General features: G+C 34.4%; 1 protein-coding gene across 15 annotated transcripts in view; it reads left to right on the top strand.

Moving 5' to 3' along the window:
- celf4 (CUGBP, Elav-like family member 4) overlaps positions 1 to 18,336 on the top strand; it is a 117,346-nt gene that overhangs the window by 50,429 nt on the left and 48,581 nt on the right. For 13 of the 15 annotated variants that reach the window (XM_058757956.1, XM_058757961.1, XM_058757952.1 and 10 more), the window contains exon 2: positions 7,674 to 7,756. In XM_058757956.1, the coding sequence (XP_058613939.1) occupies positions 7,674 to 7,756 (83 nt within the window). Of the gene's footprint in view, positions 1 to 5,265; positions 5,306 to 7,673; positions 7,757 to 18,336 lie in introns of those variants that run through there. The other 2 variants (XM_058757948.1, XM_058757957.1) reach the window with 2 other exon arrangements.

The following is an 18,336-nucleotide window of genomic DNA, read 5'->3' on the forward strand; positions in this document are numbered from 1 at the left end:
TAGTATTAAACCCTATTAGAAATGCATCCACCGACCTCCTGAAATATATTCCCTCACACTACCATTTCATTCCACTGGAATAATATCACTCAAGCAGAGGACTCATTAGTCCCAGAAACAGCTCCTGAATATTTAAGGCCTATTTTATTGAATCAAAAAAAGAGCTTGACGTGGTTTCAGCACAGTAATTGAAGATGTCTCTCGCTCTCCCGTTCTCTCTCTCACTCTCTCTCTCAGATTACTCTCTGAGCTCATATTGCTGTCTTCAAAGTGCATTTTTATTTAATCAGGGGTTTACTGCTTCCAATTAAATATTTTAAGAAGACATGTTGTTTGGATGTGGGGGCAGGGCAAGGCAGAGCGGAGCAAAGGTGTCCTGGAGTCTTTCAGGAGACCTTGAATTCTCAGACCTTTGGAGGACAGTTTATTCAAATTACTCAAGGTCTACTGGGATACTCGTGTTAAAGGAAGGAGGGGGAACTTTGGGAATTCGGTACCTTTGCTCAATCTCTACCACCGTGAAAGCGATACACATTATTGCAGACACACTTGACAGACACAGCGACTAAAATGACATGAGCAAACATCGGCCAAGCAAAACTTGGACACACTTTTTGGAACAATAAATGTTTGATCAGCACATATTGATTTGAACACATACAAACCGCAGCTGGAAATGTCTCGGCTTACGTGTATGTGTGTGTGTGTGTGTGTGTGTGTGTGTGTGTGTGTGTGCTACTTTGTTTGGTGGTTGTTTTTGGTGCATGAGTGATTATTGCCAAAACTGTCTTGGGTTATTGCCCTCACAGAAACTTTTGAAGATGGATGTTTTTTTGGCCAGATGATCAATTGGATTATTTGCAGTGGCAGGTATAAGTAATGACAGTAATAAGCAAAAACAAGTGAAGAAGCAGCTATAATTTATTATTCATATCATGAATCCCAATTGTTATAAATGATGCCTACACTATTCCATTGCACTCTCCTTTACTCTCGAAAACTATTGTAGAAATAAAAACCTGAAGGCTTTGTTCTAGTGAAGTACTGATCCGAAATGCTTTTAACCAGAAGCATCCACATTTAAAAAGGCTGCAGAAATAATCACTATTCGTTTGTCTGTACATAAATGCAAATGTGGTTACAAAACATCAATTACAGACCAAAATTCTAAAGATATTAATTGAAGGGATTTGTTTACCGGTGTTTTAAAACTTTTGTGTTATTGATGTTTTCGAGTCATTCTTTAAAAATGTTTAAAATATGAAGAATTTCCATCTATTCAGAGGAATAGAAAAAGCAACATGTGGTAATGAGTTTTTACTTCTCTTTGAAAATATTTTTAGTTTAATCTCACATGAAAAGATGTGCAAAGTAATAATTCTGAGCAAAGCAAGTTATTACACTGCTTGCAAGGTGAACGCTGTATTGAAAGTCCTTTTTTTTGGGGGGATCCTGAATTAATTTAGCCCAAACCACTTAATATACAGCCTCTATTTAGATTTGTTATTGATTTTTATACTTTAAAAAAAAAAAAAAAAAAAGTTATCTTGTGCTCACCAAGACTGCATTTATTTAATACAAAATACAATGAAAACAGTAATATTGTGAAATATTATTACAGTTTTTAAATATTTGTTTTCTATACTTCATTTCTTTCTAAATCTAAGTTGTTCCTGTTATGGGAAAGCTGAATTTTCAGCATCATTACTCCAGTCTTCGGTGTAACATGATCCTTCAGAAATCATTTTAATATGCTGATTTGCTGCTCAAGAAACATTTCTTATTATTATCAGTGCTGAAAGCAGTTGTGGTGCTTTGATGAACAGAAATGTTCAAAAGAACAACATTTATTTGAGAGACAAATTTTGCATATAAAAGTTTTTACTGCCACTTTTGATGATTTTAATTCTTAATTTCTGAATAAAAGTATTAATTTAATACTTAATTGCTGTATGATTGCCCTTTTTTGCATGTATTTGCATATTGAATTTTGATTAGCCCTTCTTTCTTTCTTCTTCAAACTGAAAGAACAGTGTTGCATGTGTTGGTTCTCATTCCCTGAGACAAAAAACAAGATGTACTAAGTGTCACGGCAGAGTTTATGATGGCTCTGATGCAGCGTGTCATTACACACAACTTTAGACTAAAACCTACTGTACAGTAAGCTCATCTAAACTATAAAACATTTCTTTTGTAACGTTGCAAGCTCTGGTATTTCTTTCATTAAATGTAGGTTTTGTAGCAATTGCTCATTACAAAGTATGACAGTGTGTGTCAGGGTCAGCGATCACCATGGTGACTGGGATGTGAAGTTGAGAGGCAGTTTGTGCCATTTGGCTGTTTCTCCAATAATAGACTGTTGGGCTTTGTAGGAAAGGCAATTTCAAAAACTAACCCTAAATATGCACACTTGCTGTATTTTGTCAAAACTGTGTATACTGGAACACTTGTGAAGAAAGAACATTGTGTTTGGCATTTGTAACCCCGGGAATGTTAGAATCACCCTTTTTTTTTTAAATCGCTGATCTGAAAATACTTTTCAGAGCATTGAGGGCAGTGACAGCAGAGTGAAGACACTTTGGCGACCAGAAGATTTGTATCATGAGCATTTTAGATTAATTTAATTCTTTTGCTATCATTCTTCCTGCTTACTTATTTTGAGTCTCAGTATGTATCTTGTGTGTGTGTGTGTGTGTGTGTGTGTGTGTGTCTGTGTTGCTTAAGGGTGTCTGCAGAAGGAGAGATAAGACGCTAGTGTAGGACACTAGTGGATAGTGTTCACAGAATCCTGGTGATCTTATCTTCTCTCTACTTCCTTTTCTCCAGCTTTCCTTCATCCTTTCTTCTCCCTTGTGCTGCGATTTTCACAGCATGCATGTTTTACATCCATAGAGTTAGATTGAGAAGAAGTGGATTGTCCTCTCAGTCATGATTCTCTCGTTTTATCAAATTCAGTATGAAATGTGAATATTTCGGTGCAAATTCATGACTTGGTATGACACTTACTACTCGATTTTCTACACTGATGTTTAAACATTGCTTTTTGTTGTTTTTGGGGGAAAAATTCATACATATGGCAGTTTTACACTGTCATCAAAGATTTGTTTCAAGTAAATGCTGTTCTTTTGAACTTTCTGTTCATCAAAGAATCCTGGAAAAATATAAGAAAAAATATTAAGCAACCCAACTGTTTTCAACATTGATAATAAATGTTTCTTGAGCAGCAAATCAGCATATTAGAATGATTTCTGAAGGATGACGTGACACTAAAGACTGGAGTAATGGTGCTAAAGCTTTCAGATCAAAGGAATAAATTACATTTTAAAATATATTAAAATAGAAAACAGTTCTTTTAAATTGTAATAATATTTCACTTTTTTTTTACTGTATATGTGATTAAATAAATGCAGCGTTGTTGAGCATAAGGACTAGGTCTACATTATATGTAGCTTGCAACAAAGATAAATGCAGTGTATTCTTGAGTTTGTGCATTTTATTGGAAATGCATTCAATGCTTGCTTTTGTAAGATAAAATTTTGATTCTATGTTTAGATGCCATTTGAAGTACAGTTTAAAATCTGAATCTAGAAGCAAAACCGGCTAAGTCATAGTAATTTTTGTTTGTTTGTATTTTTATTTTTTTTGTATTTATTTATTTTTTTCAGAGTGCTTGGAGACGTGCCCTGATGTTCAAATGAAACCCACACCACTGACAAACCTCTGAGACTCGATTCGTACCTCTGTTATTTTCACAAACCTCAAGCTTTTTGGTCCGAAACCCCTCCATTAACATCCGACCGTTGTATTTCATCTTTTCTGCTCTCTTTGTACTGTATTTTCTTTTCTCTCTTACGTTCTCTCTCTGTCGTCTTTAAAGTGCTGTCGTGACCAGACAGAAAGAAACAATATTGCTTTTAGAGGACAAACAAATAGAGGCTCCCCATTATCTTTCCGTTCATCCCGTATACTTTTGTGTGTTCGTCTATGTGTGTGTGTGTGTGTGCGCACCGGTGCATGTCAAGTGGGACAGGGAAGCATGCACAAGTGTCCCATGAGAGCTCTAGCCTGTTCTATAACATGACAGGCCCTCAGAGGAGCGCGCCAAGCTGTCACACTGAGCTCTCCCCAACGCTAATGAGTCAGAGTTAATTAAAAAACCCAGGCAGGACTGCGGGAGACACACACATCGATGCACACACACATATGCAAGCGTACATGCGCTCACCCAACCTGGCCAGGGTTAAACACACATAGTGGACAGTGGTGAAGAATATTGCTGATTCATGCTCTAGCCTCAGGGGGCCCATGTGTGTGTGTGGACGTCAGCGTGTGTGTCCCTTGTGTGTGTTTAGCGTCCCTGCGGCGCTGGGGCTTTTATGAAGAGGCAGGGAGGAAGCTACGCCGCTGCTGCTCTCAGTCTTTTTCTTTAGTTTCCTTGCTCCTGAGGTCATGCGTTTCTTTTAGTATCCACCATAATAGCTACTAAAGTAGCCACTTCTGCTGTCATAGGAAAAAAATGTAGAAGCTGTGGTTAAAGGAATAGTTCACTCAGAAATGAAAATTTACTTCTCCTGATGCCATCCAAAATGTTAATGAGTTTGTTTTTTTATGAGAACAGATTTGGAGAAATTTAGCAATACATCACTTGCTCTCCAATGGATCCTCTGCAGTGAATGGGTGCCGTCAGAATGAGAGTCCAAACACCTGATAAAAACATCACAATAATCCACAAGTAATCCATATGACTCGTCCATTAAATAACATCTTGTGAAGTGAGAACCTGCATGTTTGTAAAAAAACAAACAAATCCATTGTTAGTTTTAACAAATATCCGTAATTCACTTCATCCAGTGAAAAATTCCAAGCCCTGTTGTCCTCTTACATCAAAATGTACAAATATATTTGATTAGACCTGTTTGATTGATTTGAACTGTTTTGGTTTTCATTTGTAAAAAGTGCTTTGTCTTGCATAATTCTCTCCTGATTTATACGAGATAACTTTTTCACTGAAGAAAGCAATATTATGAATAGAGGACTCATATTTAGTTGAAAGCAACAGTTTGAAGTTAAAAATGTCTTGATGGATTTGTTTTACAAATATGCAGATTTTCGCTTCACAAGATGTTGATAAAGTGAGTCGTGTGGATTATTGTGATGTTTTTATCAGCTATTTGGATCCTCATTCTGACGGCACCCATTCACTGCGTGCAGAGGATCCATTGGTTAGCAAGTTATGTAATGATAAATTTCTCTAAATCTTTTCAGATGAAGAAACAAACTCATCTACTTGTTGGATGGCCTTAGAGTGAGTAAATTTTTTTTGCAAATTCATTTTTCTGGGTGAATTATTACTTTAACATGGCTGATTTTTGTAAGGGTTGGATTTCTTTCATCAGGCAAATGGTTTTTTATTCTTTTTTTTTTTTTCCGGTTATTAAAAAGAATAGATTAGCATCTTGCTGCAACAAGGGTTTGTTTGAAAATAAATTAATGTTTTAATTTTCCATTTTAGTTGGCAATCAGCTATTTCATCTTATCGTCGTTTGTGACACTATTAGCATGCAGGCAAAAATGTCAGCACCAGATTATCATGTTTACTCAGCATATTAATATATTAGCATTTTTTTAATATTAATGCAGGATTAGCATAAACATTAGCATCCATTAACATGCTTTTGCATATTCAAATTTGCTTACTTCATGTACAAATGCGACGCTAATCGTTTCAGCTTTTGTTCAGTGGTTATTCCACTCAGTTTCCATCCCAGAGGGATTTTTGATTAAGTTGACGCTGAAAAGATTCACGGTTGTTTATAGCAAACTACTTTAGCTGTTCCTTTTACCTGGGTGAGATTAGCATCATATGAGATCGAGTGCTTGTTGGTAGAGCTGTTCGTTAACACAAAGGCACATCGATGCACGTTAGGGCAGATGTTCTGTGGAGGGACAGGAAGATTGTCGTCTTGTCACACTGAACCTAAAGACAGAGGCGTGAGCTGCAACAGGCCATGAAAGCTGTGAAAAAGATCCTATCACATCAGGCATGCTTGGATTAACTTTCTTGCCATCTCATTCTTTCTTCTTTCAGATCTCTTCTGTAACTTTTGTTGTTTTTGGCTTATCCCTTTACCACGCAGCACATTTTGTTCATTTTCATCTGCTAGCATTTCTCTATGATTTTTAAGTTTGTGCAAAATCTTGGATACTGTTTATTTACGGGGCGCCATGTCAGTATTGGTATATCAGTATGCCAATTATTGGCCATATGAGGAACTGTCTCTTGTCCTTTCAGGCCAATTGTCTCTAAATCTCACATTTGTTGATTTATAAATGTTGTAGGCCTTGAAACTTATATATTTGGTGATCTGGAATCTATTGAACATTGTTGTTGTGAATTCTGATCATTTAAATGTCACAAGATAATGTTATCTAGCTGCCTAACATTTTGTTGAAATTTCACAAATGACTTGTTATTGTCCCAGAAGCATCATTCATCATCAATCATATGACTGATGTTTTACACTACATTGCTTTCAAGCAAAAGAATATTTGTGAATTTGATGTCATGGCATTTTCTTGCTGTTATTGTACATTTATAAATGTTATTTATTTATTAACTGTAGTAAATTATGTTAAATGATATACAAATGTTACATTAATATATATATATATATATAATAAATATACAGTACACACATATATTATGTAAACAAAAACTTTTGTTTTGGATGCGATTAATTGCGATTAATCGTTTGACAGCATACATATACATATACATATATATATGTATATGTATGCTGTCAAACGATTAATCGCATCCAAAACAAAAGTTTTTGTTTACATAATATATGTGTGTACTGTGTATATTTATTATATATATATATATATATATATATATATACACACATGCATGTATATATTTAAGAAAATTTTGTTTATATATTAAATATATTTATATATATTTTAAATTATATGAATATAAATATATACATGTAATATATATATAATTTTATTTTCCTTAAACATGTAAAATGTTGTTTTCACTGTCTGATAATGTATGATAATATATTTGTTTAATACATATCTATTTGCACATAATATTCAGATTTTTTTTTTTGTCAAGCGTAATTTAAAACCAAGCAGTTTTTTTGCACATTAAATTTTGCTAGGCTGATTGTACTTTAAATTCTGGAGAGTGTTAGTATGAATGCTATGTTTGACAAAAATAATGTTCAGCATTTTTTATTGGCCAAGAATTCCTAAACAGAGCAACCTTATTGTCTGTCAAATTAATGAGCAAGCATACAAAAACGTACTCTGTTAAATGTTGATACCAGCAAGGACTTGTAGCCAGAAAATTAAAAGAAGCAGCATATTTTCTTCCACAAACACACGCGCACACACACTTGTATTTGCGCTCACTCTCCATCTTTCTCTGGGGAGCATGAGTGTGTATGGCTGTGGGCATGTGCTCTCAGAACCTCTTCATCTTTCTTCTGTCTTTTATGTCTCTGTGTCTGCTACACAAATGTTATAACATTGTTTTTCTTTCTTGGGTTGGTGAAAACAATATGAAGGTAGAGAGCCCAGCTCTGCTCAAACGGACACCTGCTTGTGTCTCAACCTCTCTGACCTGTCTTTAATTTATCTCTGTCTGTTATTTCCTCTCTCAGGCTGTGCCTTCCTCACATACTGTGCAAGAGAATCGGCGCTAAAAGCTCAGACTGCGCTTCACGAGCAGAAGACACTACCTGGGGTAGGTCATCACGGTCAAACTGGCACATAAACACATGCAAATAACAAAACACATGCACACTGGTACAAAAGGGTAGTTGACATATAATACTATTGGGAAGTTGGCAGTGACATACTTAAATCTATATAAAAATCCTTATAGCATTTTGGTGTTGTTTTTTTTTAAATTATGCATTAACTACGGATGAAATTGTGATATATATATATATATATATATATATATATGTGTGTGTGTGTGTGTGTGTGTGTGTGTGTGTGTGTATGTATATATATATATATATATATATATATATATATATATAAAACATTAAATTGTATATGTATACTATCATTCAAATTTTGTGGGTCAGCAATGTTTTTATTTAGGTTTTTTAAATGTATTATCTTTTAATTAATGTTTTTGCTGAAGAAAAGTGTTAATTTACTTTTATTTCAGTAAACACATTTAAAATGCTACAAATGATTTCTAGAATAATAATAATGTGCCATTGTTTGCACAAAAAATATTAAGCAGAACATCTATTTTCCACATTTATAATAGTAAATAAAGTTTCTGGAGCACCAAATCATCATATTAAAATAATTTCTGAAGCATCATGTGGCAATGAAGACTAGTGTAATGATGCTGAAAATTCAGATTTGCCATCATAAAAATAAATTACATTTTAAAAAATGTACTACAATAGAAAATGTATTTTAAATAGCAATAATATTTCACAATATACTGTTTTTACTGTATTTTTGATTTAAAAAAAAAAATCTTGCAGACCCCAAACTTTTGCCACTTTTGAATGGTTGTGTGTGTATGTATATTTATATTTAGACACATACAGTAAATAAATAAAAAAATAGTGCATTCATGTATTAAGTGTCAACTACCCAAATTTACATTTAATGCATTTTAAATTTTAAGCACATTGTATGTAGGTTTATTTATGTATTTATTTTTTGCCAAAAACTAACTCTTGGCTCTGTTTTCAATCTCGTTCACTCGCTTCTCGTTCTCTTCCTTCCTTTTCCTCTCCATCTCTCTCTCTCTCTTTCTCTCTGGAAGAGCCTTGTACCCAAGGGCAAGAACTACACAGTACCACATTAGAGCTGTCCTATTTATAGTGTCTTTTAGTGTCTCTGAGCATGTGTGTGTCTGTGTGCGAGCATGCCGTATGATTGTCTGCGGGCACGTGTGTGTGTGTGTGTGTGTGTGTGTGTGTGTGTGTGTGTGTATGTATTACTTCGTCACTCCTCTTTGGGTTAGTACAAACTTGCTACCCCACTCTAACATTGTTTGGTATTAGTGTGTGTGTGCGTGTGTGTTTTGAAGTTGCTCCGTTAGCTCTTGCTCAGCTCAGTTTGGTGTGTTCTGTTTTAATGACGCCTCCAGGGAGAATGACAGTTGCCGTGGCGAATGGAATGCCTTTGATGCGAGTGATTATGACATCATAGATGTTGAATACAGGGGGAGTCACTTTGCTGGAGTTCCTCTCTTTTAGTGCAGAGAATATTCACTCGGTAAAAATGCTCACACAGCCATACACGTTTTTTTTTTTTCTCACATGAACGTGTAAGTCATCATGTTAGATGTTGACTGTAATAAGAAAAACCCTTGATCGTCTTATTATGAGCACATCTATTCGCAAGAAATGCAAACGCAGCAGCTGCAAATGAATTCAATCGAAGGCTCTGCCTATCACAAATGTTTCATAAGAATACTAATTACCCAGAGGAACGTTTTATCGCTCGGGTTGCTCATTCAGAGCTCAGGAGAATTAATAGAGTTCTTGGTTGGGTTTCATTTTAGTCTTTGTCTCGGATGTTTCTCCTATAATTTCTGAAGAGAATTATATTTTTAAAAATGAGGGATTAGAGCTGTAAAATGAATATTGATACTATATCTGAGATCATTTGAATTTGATGAGAAATGTTGGAGAAATCTTACAATTTTCTTGACAGATCTGATCATAGACATTTGTTGAGACCTATTTAGAAACACTGGAGATTACTTTTTTTTTTTTTTTTTAATCTGGTATAATTTTGGGATCAGAGGTATTATTATAGTTTTTATTAGTAATTAGATTTTTTTATTTTGATATTTTACTTACATTTTTGGTAATTTTGTTCTGTGTTTTGGTCATTTTTAAGCTTTTTTTAATATATGTCTATATATTTTTATTTCAGGTTAATTTTAGTTAATTTTAGAAAATGAGAATAGTTGCCTTGGATGCTGGTTCATTTTTTGGGTTTTTTTCAGTTAACATCTATTTATTTAATTTTAATTAGCAAAAAACCCTGAAACAATCTGAGATATTGTGTTTGATATTTACAGTATAACCAGAAATCTCAGTTTGTTTTCAAATTATCTCATTTTTTTTCTGAGAGGAAACATCTGATGTTTAATTTTTCATGCGTACAGTATGAGCCATCATGGCCACTTCAAAGATAAACACATTTTTCTTGTGAATAGTAAAGACTTAAGTAAACAAAGAAAGAGAGAGAGAAAGCAGAATAAATAAATCTGAAGAAATGAAGAAAAGTCATTGGAACGTTTTATGTGTTTTATCTGCAGGAGAATCTTGAGCCATCCCACCATTTCTTTCCCTTTCTTTCTCTTTGTCCCCCCTCTCAGCCTTTATGCTGTAATCTCTCTCATTTTTCCACTTCACTTGACAGCTTGATGGTTTTTAGGAAAGTGGTTTTATGTTAGAAAGTTCTGTCAAGTGCAAGAAGCCTCCCAAGCTCCAGTCGGGAAGAGATAGACTGAGCCAGAGAGAGTGGGCTGCACTTGGACCTTCAAAATCACAGCTCAATAGCAGAGTCGCTCCAAATGAGTGGTGAAAAACACATTTGCGCCTGTTAGCTTAAAGCCTTGCTCTCTGTGACGCTTTCTTTTGTTTGGTATGGGATCACCTCACTTGACTAAAATCACATGAACATTTATATTGTGCTTATCGAGCATTTCTGCCATATTTGACATCACAATATTGCAGCTATAAAGTAATGCAGGACAGAATATAGTGTTTAAAAGTGTAATTTGGTTTAAGGTGTATTACCTACTGGTATGATACCTTATATTTTTTGCTGGGTTATTACATATAGGTATAATCATTTTTCACATTTCCAGGCTATATTCTTATACTTTTATAACTTGTATAATGGTAGTCAAGGTTCCTCATACCAAAAACCATCTTAATTTAGCTTTATATGATTTTCATACTTATTTTTTTCCCCTTTCTGACCTTTACAATTAAACCAGCGGTTTTGGTACTGTACCTTTAAGACTTGCTTGGGAATTACCTGTCATGACCGACTGTCCCAGCATGTCGGTTTAGTTTCTTTCAATAATTTGCTTGTAACTAAATATCTATTTCTAAATAAATTAGGTGATCATATGTTAATGTGATCATGATTGTCAAATTGTAATTATGACGATTTCAGCATAACTTTTTGCACATAGTACATCAAAACTGAAACTTAAGTATGAAATACATAGAAAAGAGCAAAGGAATTCCTTTTATTTTAAGATATGACTCCTTTGATTGAAATTTTTGTCCCTTTTTGACTGTTACTGCTGTATTTGTCATGTGTTAAAAAGTTTTTAAAACATCTCAAAAGCTCCCCAATGCTGCATTTATTGATATCATATGATCAAAAATACAGTAAAACAGGAATATTGTGAAATAATATTGCAATTTAAAATAACTCTCATTCTAATATGATGATTTAGTGTTTGTGTGTGTGTGTGTGTGTGTGTGTGTGTGTGTGTGTGTGACCCAAACATTTGAACAATATTGTAACAGTATTGTACAAATGTGTCAGAACCTTTAGCAAGGCATATCTGTATTAATTAATATAACACAAAAATGTTTAAAAAGCCTTGTGAGTTTCACTAGTTTAAAAGATGTGTTTCATACATACAGAAGGACTGTTTTTTTTTTTTTTTTTGTGGGGGACGATGGCAGCGACAAGCCAGGACAGGCTCTCGTGCACACTGCATTTATTAAAATCTCTTCTGGCCTCTCTCGTACTACAGTATGATGCCTCAGAAACACTCTATTGATTCTGGCACTGGGCCTCATCGGCGGGAGGGTGTGTGTACACACCCACGACCGCTCTCTCGCTCACGTTTAAATACACACACACGCACGAGTACAAACGGAGCAGCTATTACTCACTGCAACGCACACAAATGCAGAATGTTCACAAATATGCATTCATGCAGATGAATATTCATGTAGAAATATTTCCCGGAGACTCAGGCTGTAATGCTCGTTGTGGCATAGCCATACACAGACACACACCATGGCTGTGTTCAAAATGAAATACTATTATTTTATGTATCTGTATGTATGTATGTAAATATTTATTTATTTACTTTTGCATAATTATTATTATTACTACTATTACTGCTATTATTACATCAACTTTTAACCTGGATAAACAAAAGACATTTGACTTTGTGTTTGTACTGGTCAGAGTAGGTGGGTGTGTGTGTGTGGGTGGGGTGGGGGTGGGGTTATTGCCCTGATTGTCTAGGAAGGAATGATATGTATTAATATCTAATGACAAATTTTTTTTAAAATTACATTTATTGTGATATTTGTATTGTGAGAATTATTGTAATTACAGTTAAAAAATCTAATGAATAAATTATTACAAAAATAGAACACCAATTTTCTTTCATTTTTATTGTATGAATTGTCATTACAGTTAAAAACTCCAATAAATAAAAAATTTAAAAAATAGAATACTACTTTTTTCCATTTTTGATTGAGAAATTATTGTAAAAACTCCAATAAAGTATTCACAAAATAAAAAAATTATATCACTTTTATTGTGAGAATTATTGTAATTACAATTAAAAGCTCCAATACAGTATTCCAAAAAAATACAAGTGTACTGTATGTACTGCATAGTATTTAAAAGTAGTACTTAAATCAGTATGAACATTTCAAACAGCTATATTGTTGCTGCTTTAACTCCTTACTTGCATGTTTAATTCAGCAAGCGCCATCCAGTTATCTTCTCATAAATAAATCCAGTTATTTTGCATTTCTAATCCCATTTTGTATAAAAAAAAAAAAGTCTTAACTTTTGACAGCCAATCAAATAATGAAGTCAAAAGAGATCTCAGTTCATATTGTTCTTGTTCATTTGTCAGAATAGAATGTCAAGTTGTTCGCATTGCATTATGGGATAAAGTATTTCACACAGTGCGCTCTGGTTGCACGTTCTGGCAAATGTTGCATCATTTGGGTCCTCACGCCTACAGAAAACTGGCACAGTATGCGCTGTATACACACACGGCATGCTACTTTCTTTCAGAAATAGTATTCAATTCTGAACATATCCAAAGATAAACCTACCTCAGCTCCCATATATCTAGAAAAAAATGCACACACCTACTCACAAATATGTATTTAAAAACATGTATTCATACTCTCAAACACATAGATGTACTCTCCATTGATCCCTAATAGTACATACTGACAGTCTGTAGATAAGCAAGCACAACATGGATCAATGGATCATTTTGTAACTCATAAAGGTACACACACGCACGCACGCACACACACACACACGCACGCACACACACACACACACACACACCTACACCAGCTCTGATCTCTGATATGAGCCTGAGCCGTGCCTCCAGGAGCAGAGATGAAATGGGAATAGAGTAGGATGGAAGGGAGGATTGAAACGCATGAAGGGAAGAAAGAAAGAAGGACAGAAGAGGAAGCAGCAGGCGATGTGGCTCTTTGCTCTGATTTCTGTTCATTTACTCTCTCTTTCTCTCTCTCTCTGGCGATTGTGTGAGATATGCTACAGACCCAGAAATCCATACCATTGACCAACTGCGCGACCTACTTTTGTGGCAGCTCTTTCAATAAGTCTGCCGACTGGTCAATATAGACCTGTTCCCCGAGAGAGGCACAGGAAAAAGGAAGTGTGAAGACCTTTGGATGTGTTGTGTTTTTTAAACTGATGTGCAGGGCCTCTCCATTTTACTGTATTAGTTTACAGAAACATGCTATGTTAATCTTACACTGCAAGTCAAATGTTTGAATTTATTATTACTGTTTTCCAGTTTAGAGTAATATTAAAATCATTAAAACTATAAAATAACTAGTGCTGTCAAACGATTAATCACATCCAAAATAAAAGTTTTTGTTTACATAATGTATGTGTGCATACTGTGTATATTTATTATGTATATATAAATACACATGCATGTGTGTGTATATATATATTTTTAAATATTTACATGTATTTACATGCATATATGCGTATTCATATAATTTATATAATTTAAAAATATATTTAATATGTAAACATAACAAATTTTTCTTAAATATATACATGCATGTGTTTGTATTTATATATACTTAATAAATATACACAGTACACACACATATTATGTAAACAAAAACTTTTATTATGAATGCGATTAATCACGATTAATAATTTGACAGCACTAAAAATAACTAAAATTGAAGTGTGGGAATGAGACCTAAAATGTGTCAAATGTAAAATGTGTAGAAACTTTCTTATATTTAATTTTAGGTGCATCCTGGAATGATATTTAAAAGTTATTTTCACATGAATTTCACATGTAGCCTACTAGAAACTTTCTCTGCACTGTCCAATCCAAATCATTTATTTAAAATTATATATTTAATTTTAAATATTTTATATAAAATATGTAAGATATATTTTGATGGATTGATTTAGAAATAAATTAATGCTTTAATTCAGAAAAAAAATTACAGTAAAGACATTTATAATGTTACAAAAGATGAAAAAATGTATTAGTTTCCACAAAAATACCAAGCATTATAAAGCAACATTTTTTAACATTGATAATGATAAGAAATGTTGAACAGCAAATCAGCTAATAATATTTCACAGAATTACTGTTTTTACTGTATTTGATGAACATGAGACCTTTTTCAGAATCAAAAACGTGTGTGTATATTTATTTATATTTACAAAGTCTGTTTCAAAGATTTAAATACAAAGCACTTAAGACCATAAGAAATATAATTTGAGCATTATAAGTTGAGCACGTCACAATTCTAATTATCTTTATGGTCTTTATAATCTTTATGCAAAATATACTTTCTCTTTTTTTTCCTTTTGATTTTGCAGTGAAATGTCTCCTGAGTGCATTTTCATGCGATTCACCTCATCTGTCTCCGAATCTGCGGTTGACCTCCTTCTTGCAAGAGAACCTTACTCAGAATCACCTGCGAGTTCACAGTCCTTATATAATCACTCACAGCTCCCAGTGATTAAACCTGAGAATCCATCGCTGAGAGAGACGTTTTGACAGATACTCGTCTGTCGTCGTGAAAAATAGATGCTCTTCTTCTCAACTTGTAGAGCTCACTGCCTCCACTGTGGGGGCCTGCTGTACTGATTACAACATTATGTAATACGGAAGAGACGCTCTATATCGAGAATTCAGTGTGAAAAACGCTTGTGACAGCACAGTGGCCCAGGAAAGACGGGGGCTGACAAATTTCCTTTGCAGCCAATGTCGTGCTGACTTGGTCTAAACACTGTGCGGGCGCCCCGAGTGGATGAGACAATAGGTACGTTGACATACCCACTCATAATAGCGGCGTGGAGCAGACAGCAGTTGCGTGTGATGATTTGTTGCTGGTTAATACGACTGCGCTGTGGTCTGAGCCATATGCCGGCGGAATAATAAACTTTGCAGTGAAGGGCATTTGTCAGTTGTGATTGGTTTTATTGAAGGACGCATTTTCACAAATCTTATTCGAGACCTGGTGGCGCAACAGTTTGGTAGCCGGGGCAAGCGGACACAACAACAACAGCGACGCGGGAATAAAAGTGCAATTGCAGGCCACGACTTGGCTGCCTTTTAATTATTGATGGCCACTTCGGCTCTGCATTGGGCAGTAATTGCATTACAGGTCACTTCTCAATAGCAATCTGTGAAAGTTGTGGTGATGTGTGCTGGGAGCCGATCGATAGGCGCTGTCCAGGGTGCTGGATTCAGACACACTTTCACTCTGTCTTTATGTCTCTCTCTCTTTCTCTCTCTCTCTATCTCTCACTCGTTCTACTTTATGCTCTGTTTCTCACCTGTATGTTCAGGTTCCCTCTTTCGTGGCATTTATGCTTGAAGCTATTGGTCGATTGGAAATTTTCATCTTTTTTTCAAGATTCAAAGAATTTTCAGGTTTACGCTGCTTAAACGGGTATTTCATTGTGCAAAACTGAGCTACTGTTTTGTTTTTTTATTAAGCCCTGTTATGACAGAACTAGTTTTCCCTGAGGAGGTCATCCTGTCTGACTTTATTTCTGCCTGAACTGGTTTATTTCTTTATTTATTTTAGTGACACAACCTCTGTGAAACTGGAGGAAATCTCATTTCATCCGAGTAGCAGCGTCTGTGATTGCGGTATATTATTTTTGCCCAGTGTTTCTCATTTATTTTGACCTTCTTTTGAATGCCATATCCAAAGTTGAATTTCTTTCTTTTTCATTATGGATTCATTATGGATTTCTTGTTTATTTTTCTGGGTAAAATCAACAAATCAGTTGATAGTTCAAATACTGCTGGCAAAAAATAAATCAATAAGGAAAATTTGATCATAGGCTGCTCACAATGGCCACTGTAGTAAAAACCCATTTGATTTGCATCCACAGGCACATATAGACTATTTTACAATGGATTTTTAAAATATAAATTATTAATATTATTTATTTTGTTTATAATTGTTTTTTATACTAATTACATTATTGACTATAATTTTTTAATTGCTCTACTGTTAAAAGTTTGGTCAATAAAATAAGTTTTTAGAAGAAACAAATAAATTACTTTTATTCAGCAGAAAGCATCAAAAGTGACAGTACAGACATACAGACAAACATTATATAGTTACAAAATTTTGAATGGTAGTGTGTATTAAATTTTGTTACACATAATATTTTTATAAAACAATATATAAGTATATAACAAAATTTATATAAGAAACTAAATAGTAAAAAAATAATATATTTTTTAATAAAAAAAATATATTTTTATTATTATTGGAAGTTTTATAAGAAAATACTACTTCAGTCATCTACTTCACAATTTTATGTTTAACGTTTGTTAAATTTGTTAATTGCCATTTCTTTGTAATTTACTGTGAAATTGATTAGCACTTTTTTTTTTACGTTTTGAAAAACGACACATTTCCCATCTCTTCTGTCGCTGTTATTTTACCTGTCGTTGTCCCTGTGTCTCTGCCTGGTTCTTTCTCATCGCCTCCGTCCACACTTAATTTCTTATGCTGTCTGTCTGTCACACATTTGCTGTGTCATCCTATCTCTCTTGCTTCTGTTCTCCTGCTGTACTTCGTTCTATCCCTGTCCCCCTCTTGCTCTCTTTTGCAAGGAGGAGAGTTGAAGAGACAGTAGATTTTGCATGCTCTAAATACACTCACTGTCTGTGTGTGTGTGTGTGTGTGTGTGTGTGTGTGTGTGTGTGTGTGTGTGTGTGTGTGTGTGTGTGTGTGTGTGTGTGTGTGTGTGTGTGTGTGTGTGTGTGTGTGTCTCTGTGTGTGTGTTTTGGGATGGTGTCATCCAGGGCTGGGCGGCAGGAGGAAGCAGGGTTTGTTAAATCATGATTTGGTGGTCACAGGAGGGGAGGGGTGAAGGGATAGAGGCTTGGAGAGATGAGGCCAGAGTGTGTCCAGGCAGCTTGGCAGACATCTAAGCCTCCTGCTCTATTTGTTCTTCCCTCCATCCGTTTCTCTGTCTCCTGGCTCTTGGCTTCTTCTGTTTCTTCTTTTTGTCCTCTTTTTCTGTGTGGGGTGTCTCTTACTTATTCATTTATTTCAGAGGTGGTACTTTGGATTGTTCTGTGCTTCATCTCCCATGCCTTGCTGTGCCACGTTCTTCCCGAGCACTGCTTTATGCTGCTTCATGGTCTGTTTTGCACCATGTTGTTCTATGTTATGATTTTTTTTTTCACTGTTGTACATCCTGAGCTCTGTTCCTGACTTGCTTTATATTGCCTAAAGAGACAGCTGTCTTCTAAGGGAGCATCCTGACAGAAATGGATAACAACTGCATAGGTGGCAATTCTGAATGCATATATATATATATATAATATATATATATTTAATATTTAGTGCATATTTTTATATTTAAATTTTAGTTCAAGTTAGTTATTTTGTCATTTTTGTTAGATTTATTAGATTTATTTTTATTAGATTATTAGTTTCAATATGTATGTGGTTTTTATTGATTTTTTTCTCAGTTTTAGTTATTTTAATACATCAAGTTACAAAAAAATGATAAATGTTGCTTCGGCGAATAGCTGAAATGAAACAAGTTTACGTTTTTATATTTTATTTTATTTCAGTTAACTTGTATTATTGCATGTAAAAAATGTTGTTGTTTTTTTATGATTTTAATTTGTGTTAACTATCATATCCCTGCTGCCATTCAACTTTTTTTTTAAATAAATTAATACATATAGTTTAATTCAGCAATGATGCATTTAATTGATCAAAAGTGAAAATAAAGACAATTTTATACATACATACATACATACATACATAC

This window comes from Onychostoma macrolepis, chromosome 21 (genome assembly GCF_012432095.1).
Source record: "Onychostoma macrolepis isolate SWU-2019 chromosome 21, ASM1243209v1, whole genome shotgun sequence".
Taxonomy (NCBI): domain Eukaryota; kingdom Metazoa; phylum Chordata; class Actinopteri; order Cypriniformes; family Cyprinidae; genus Onychostoma; species Onychostoma macrolepis.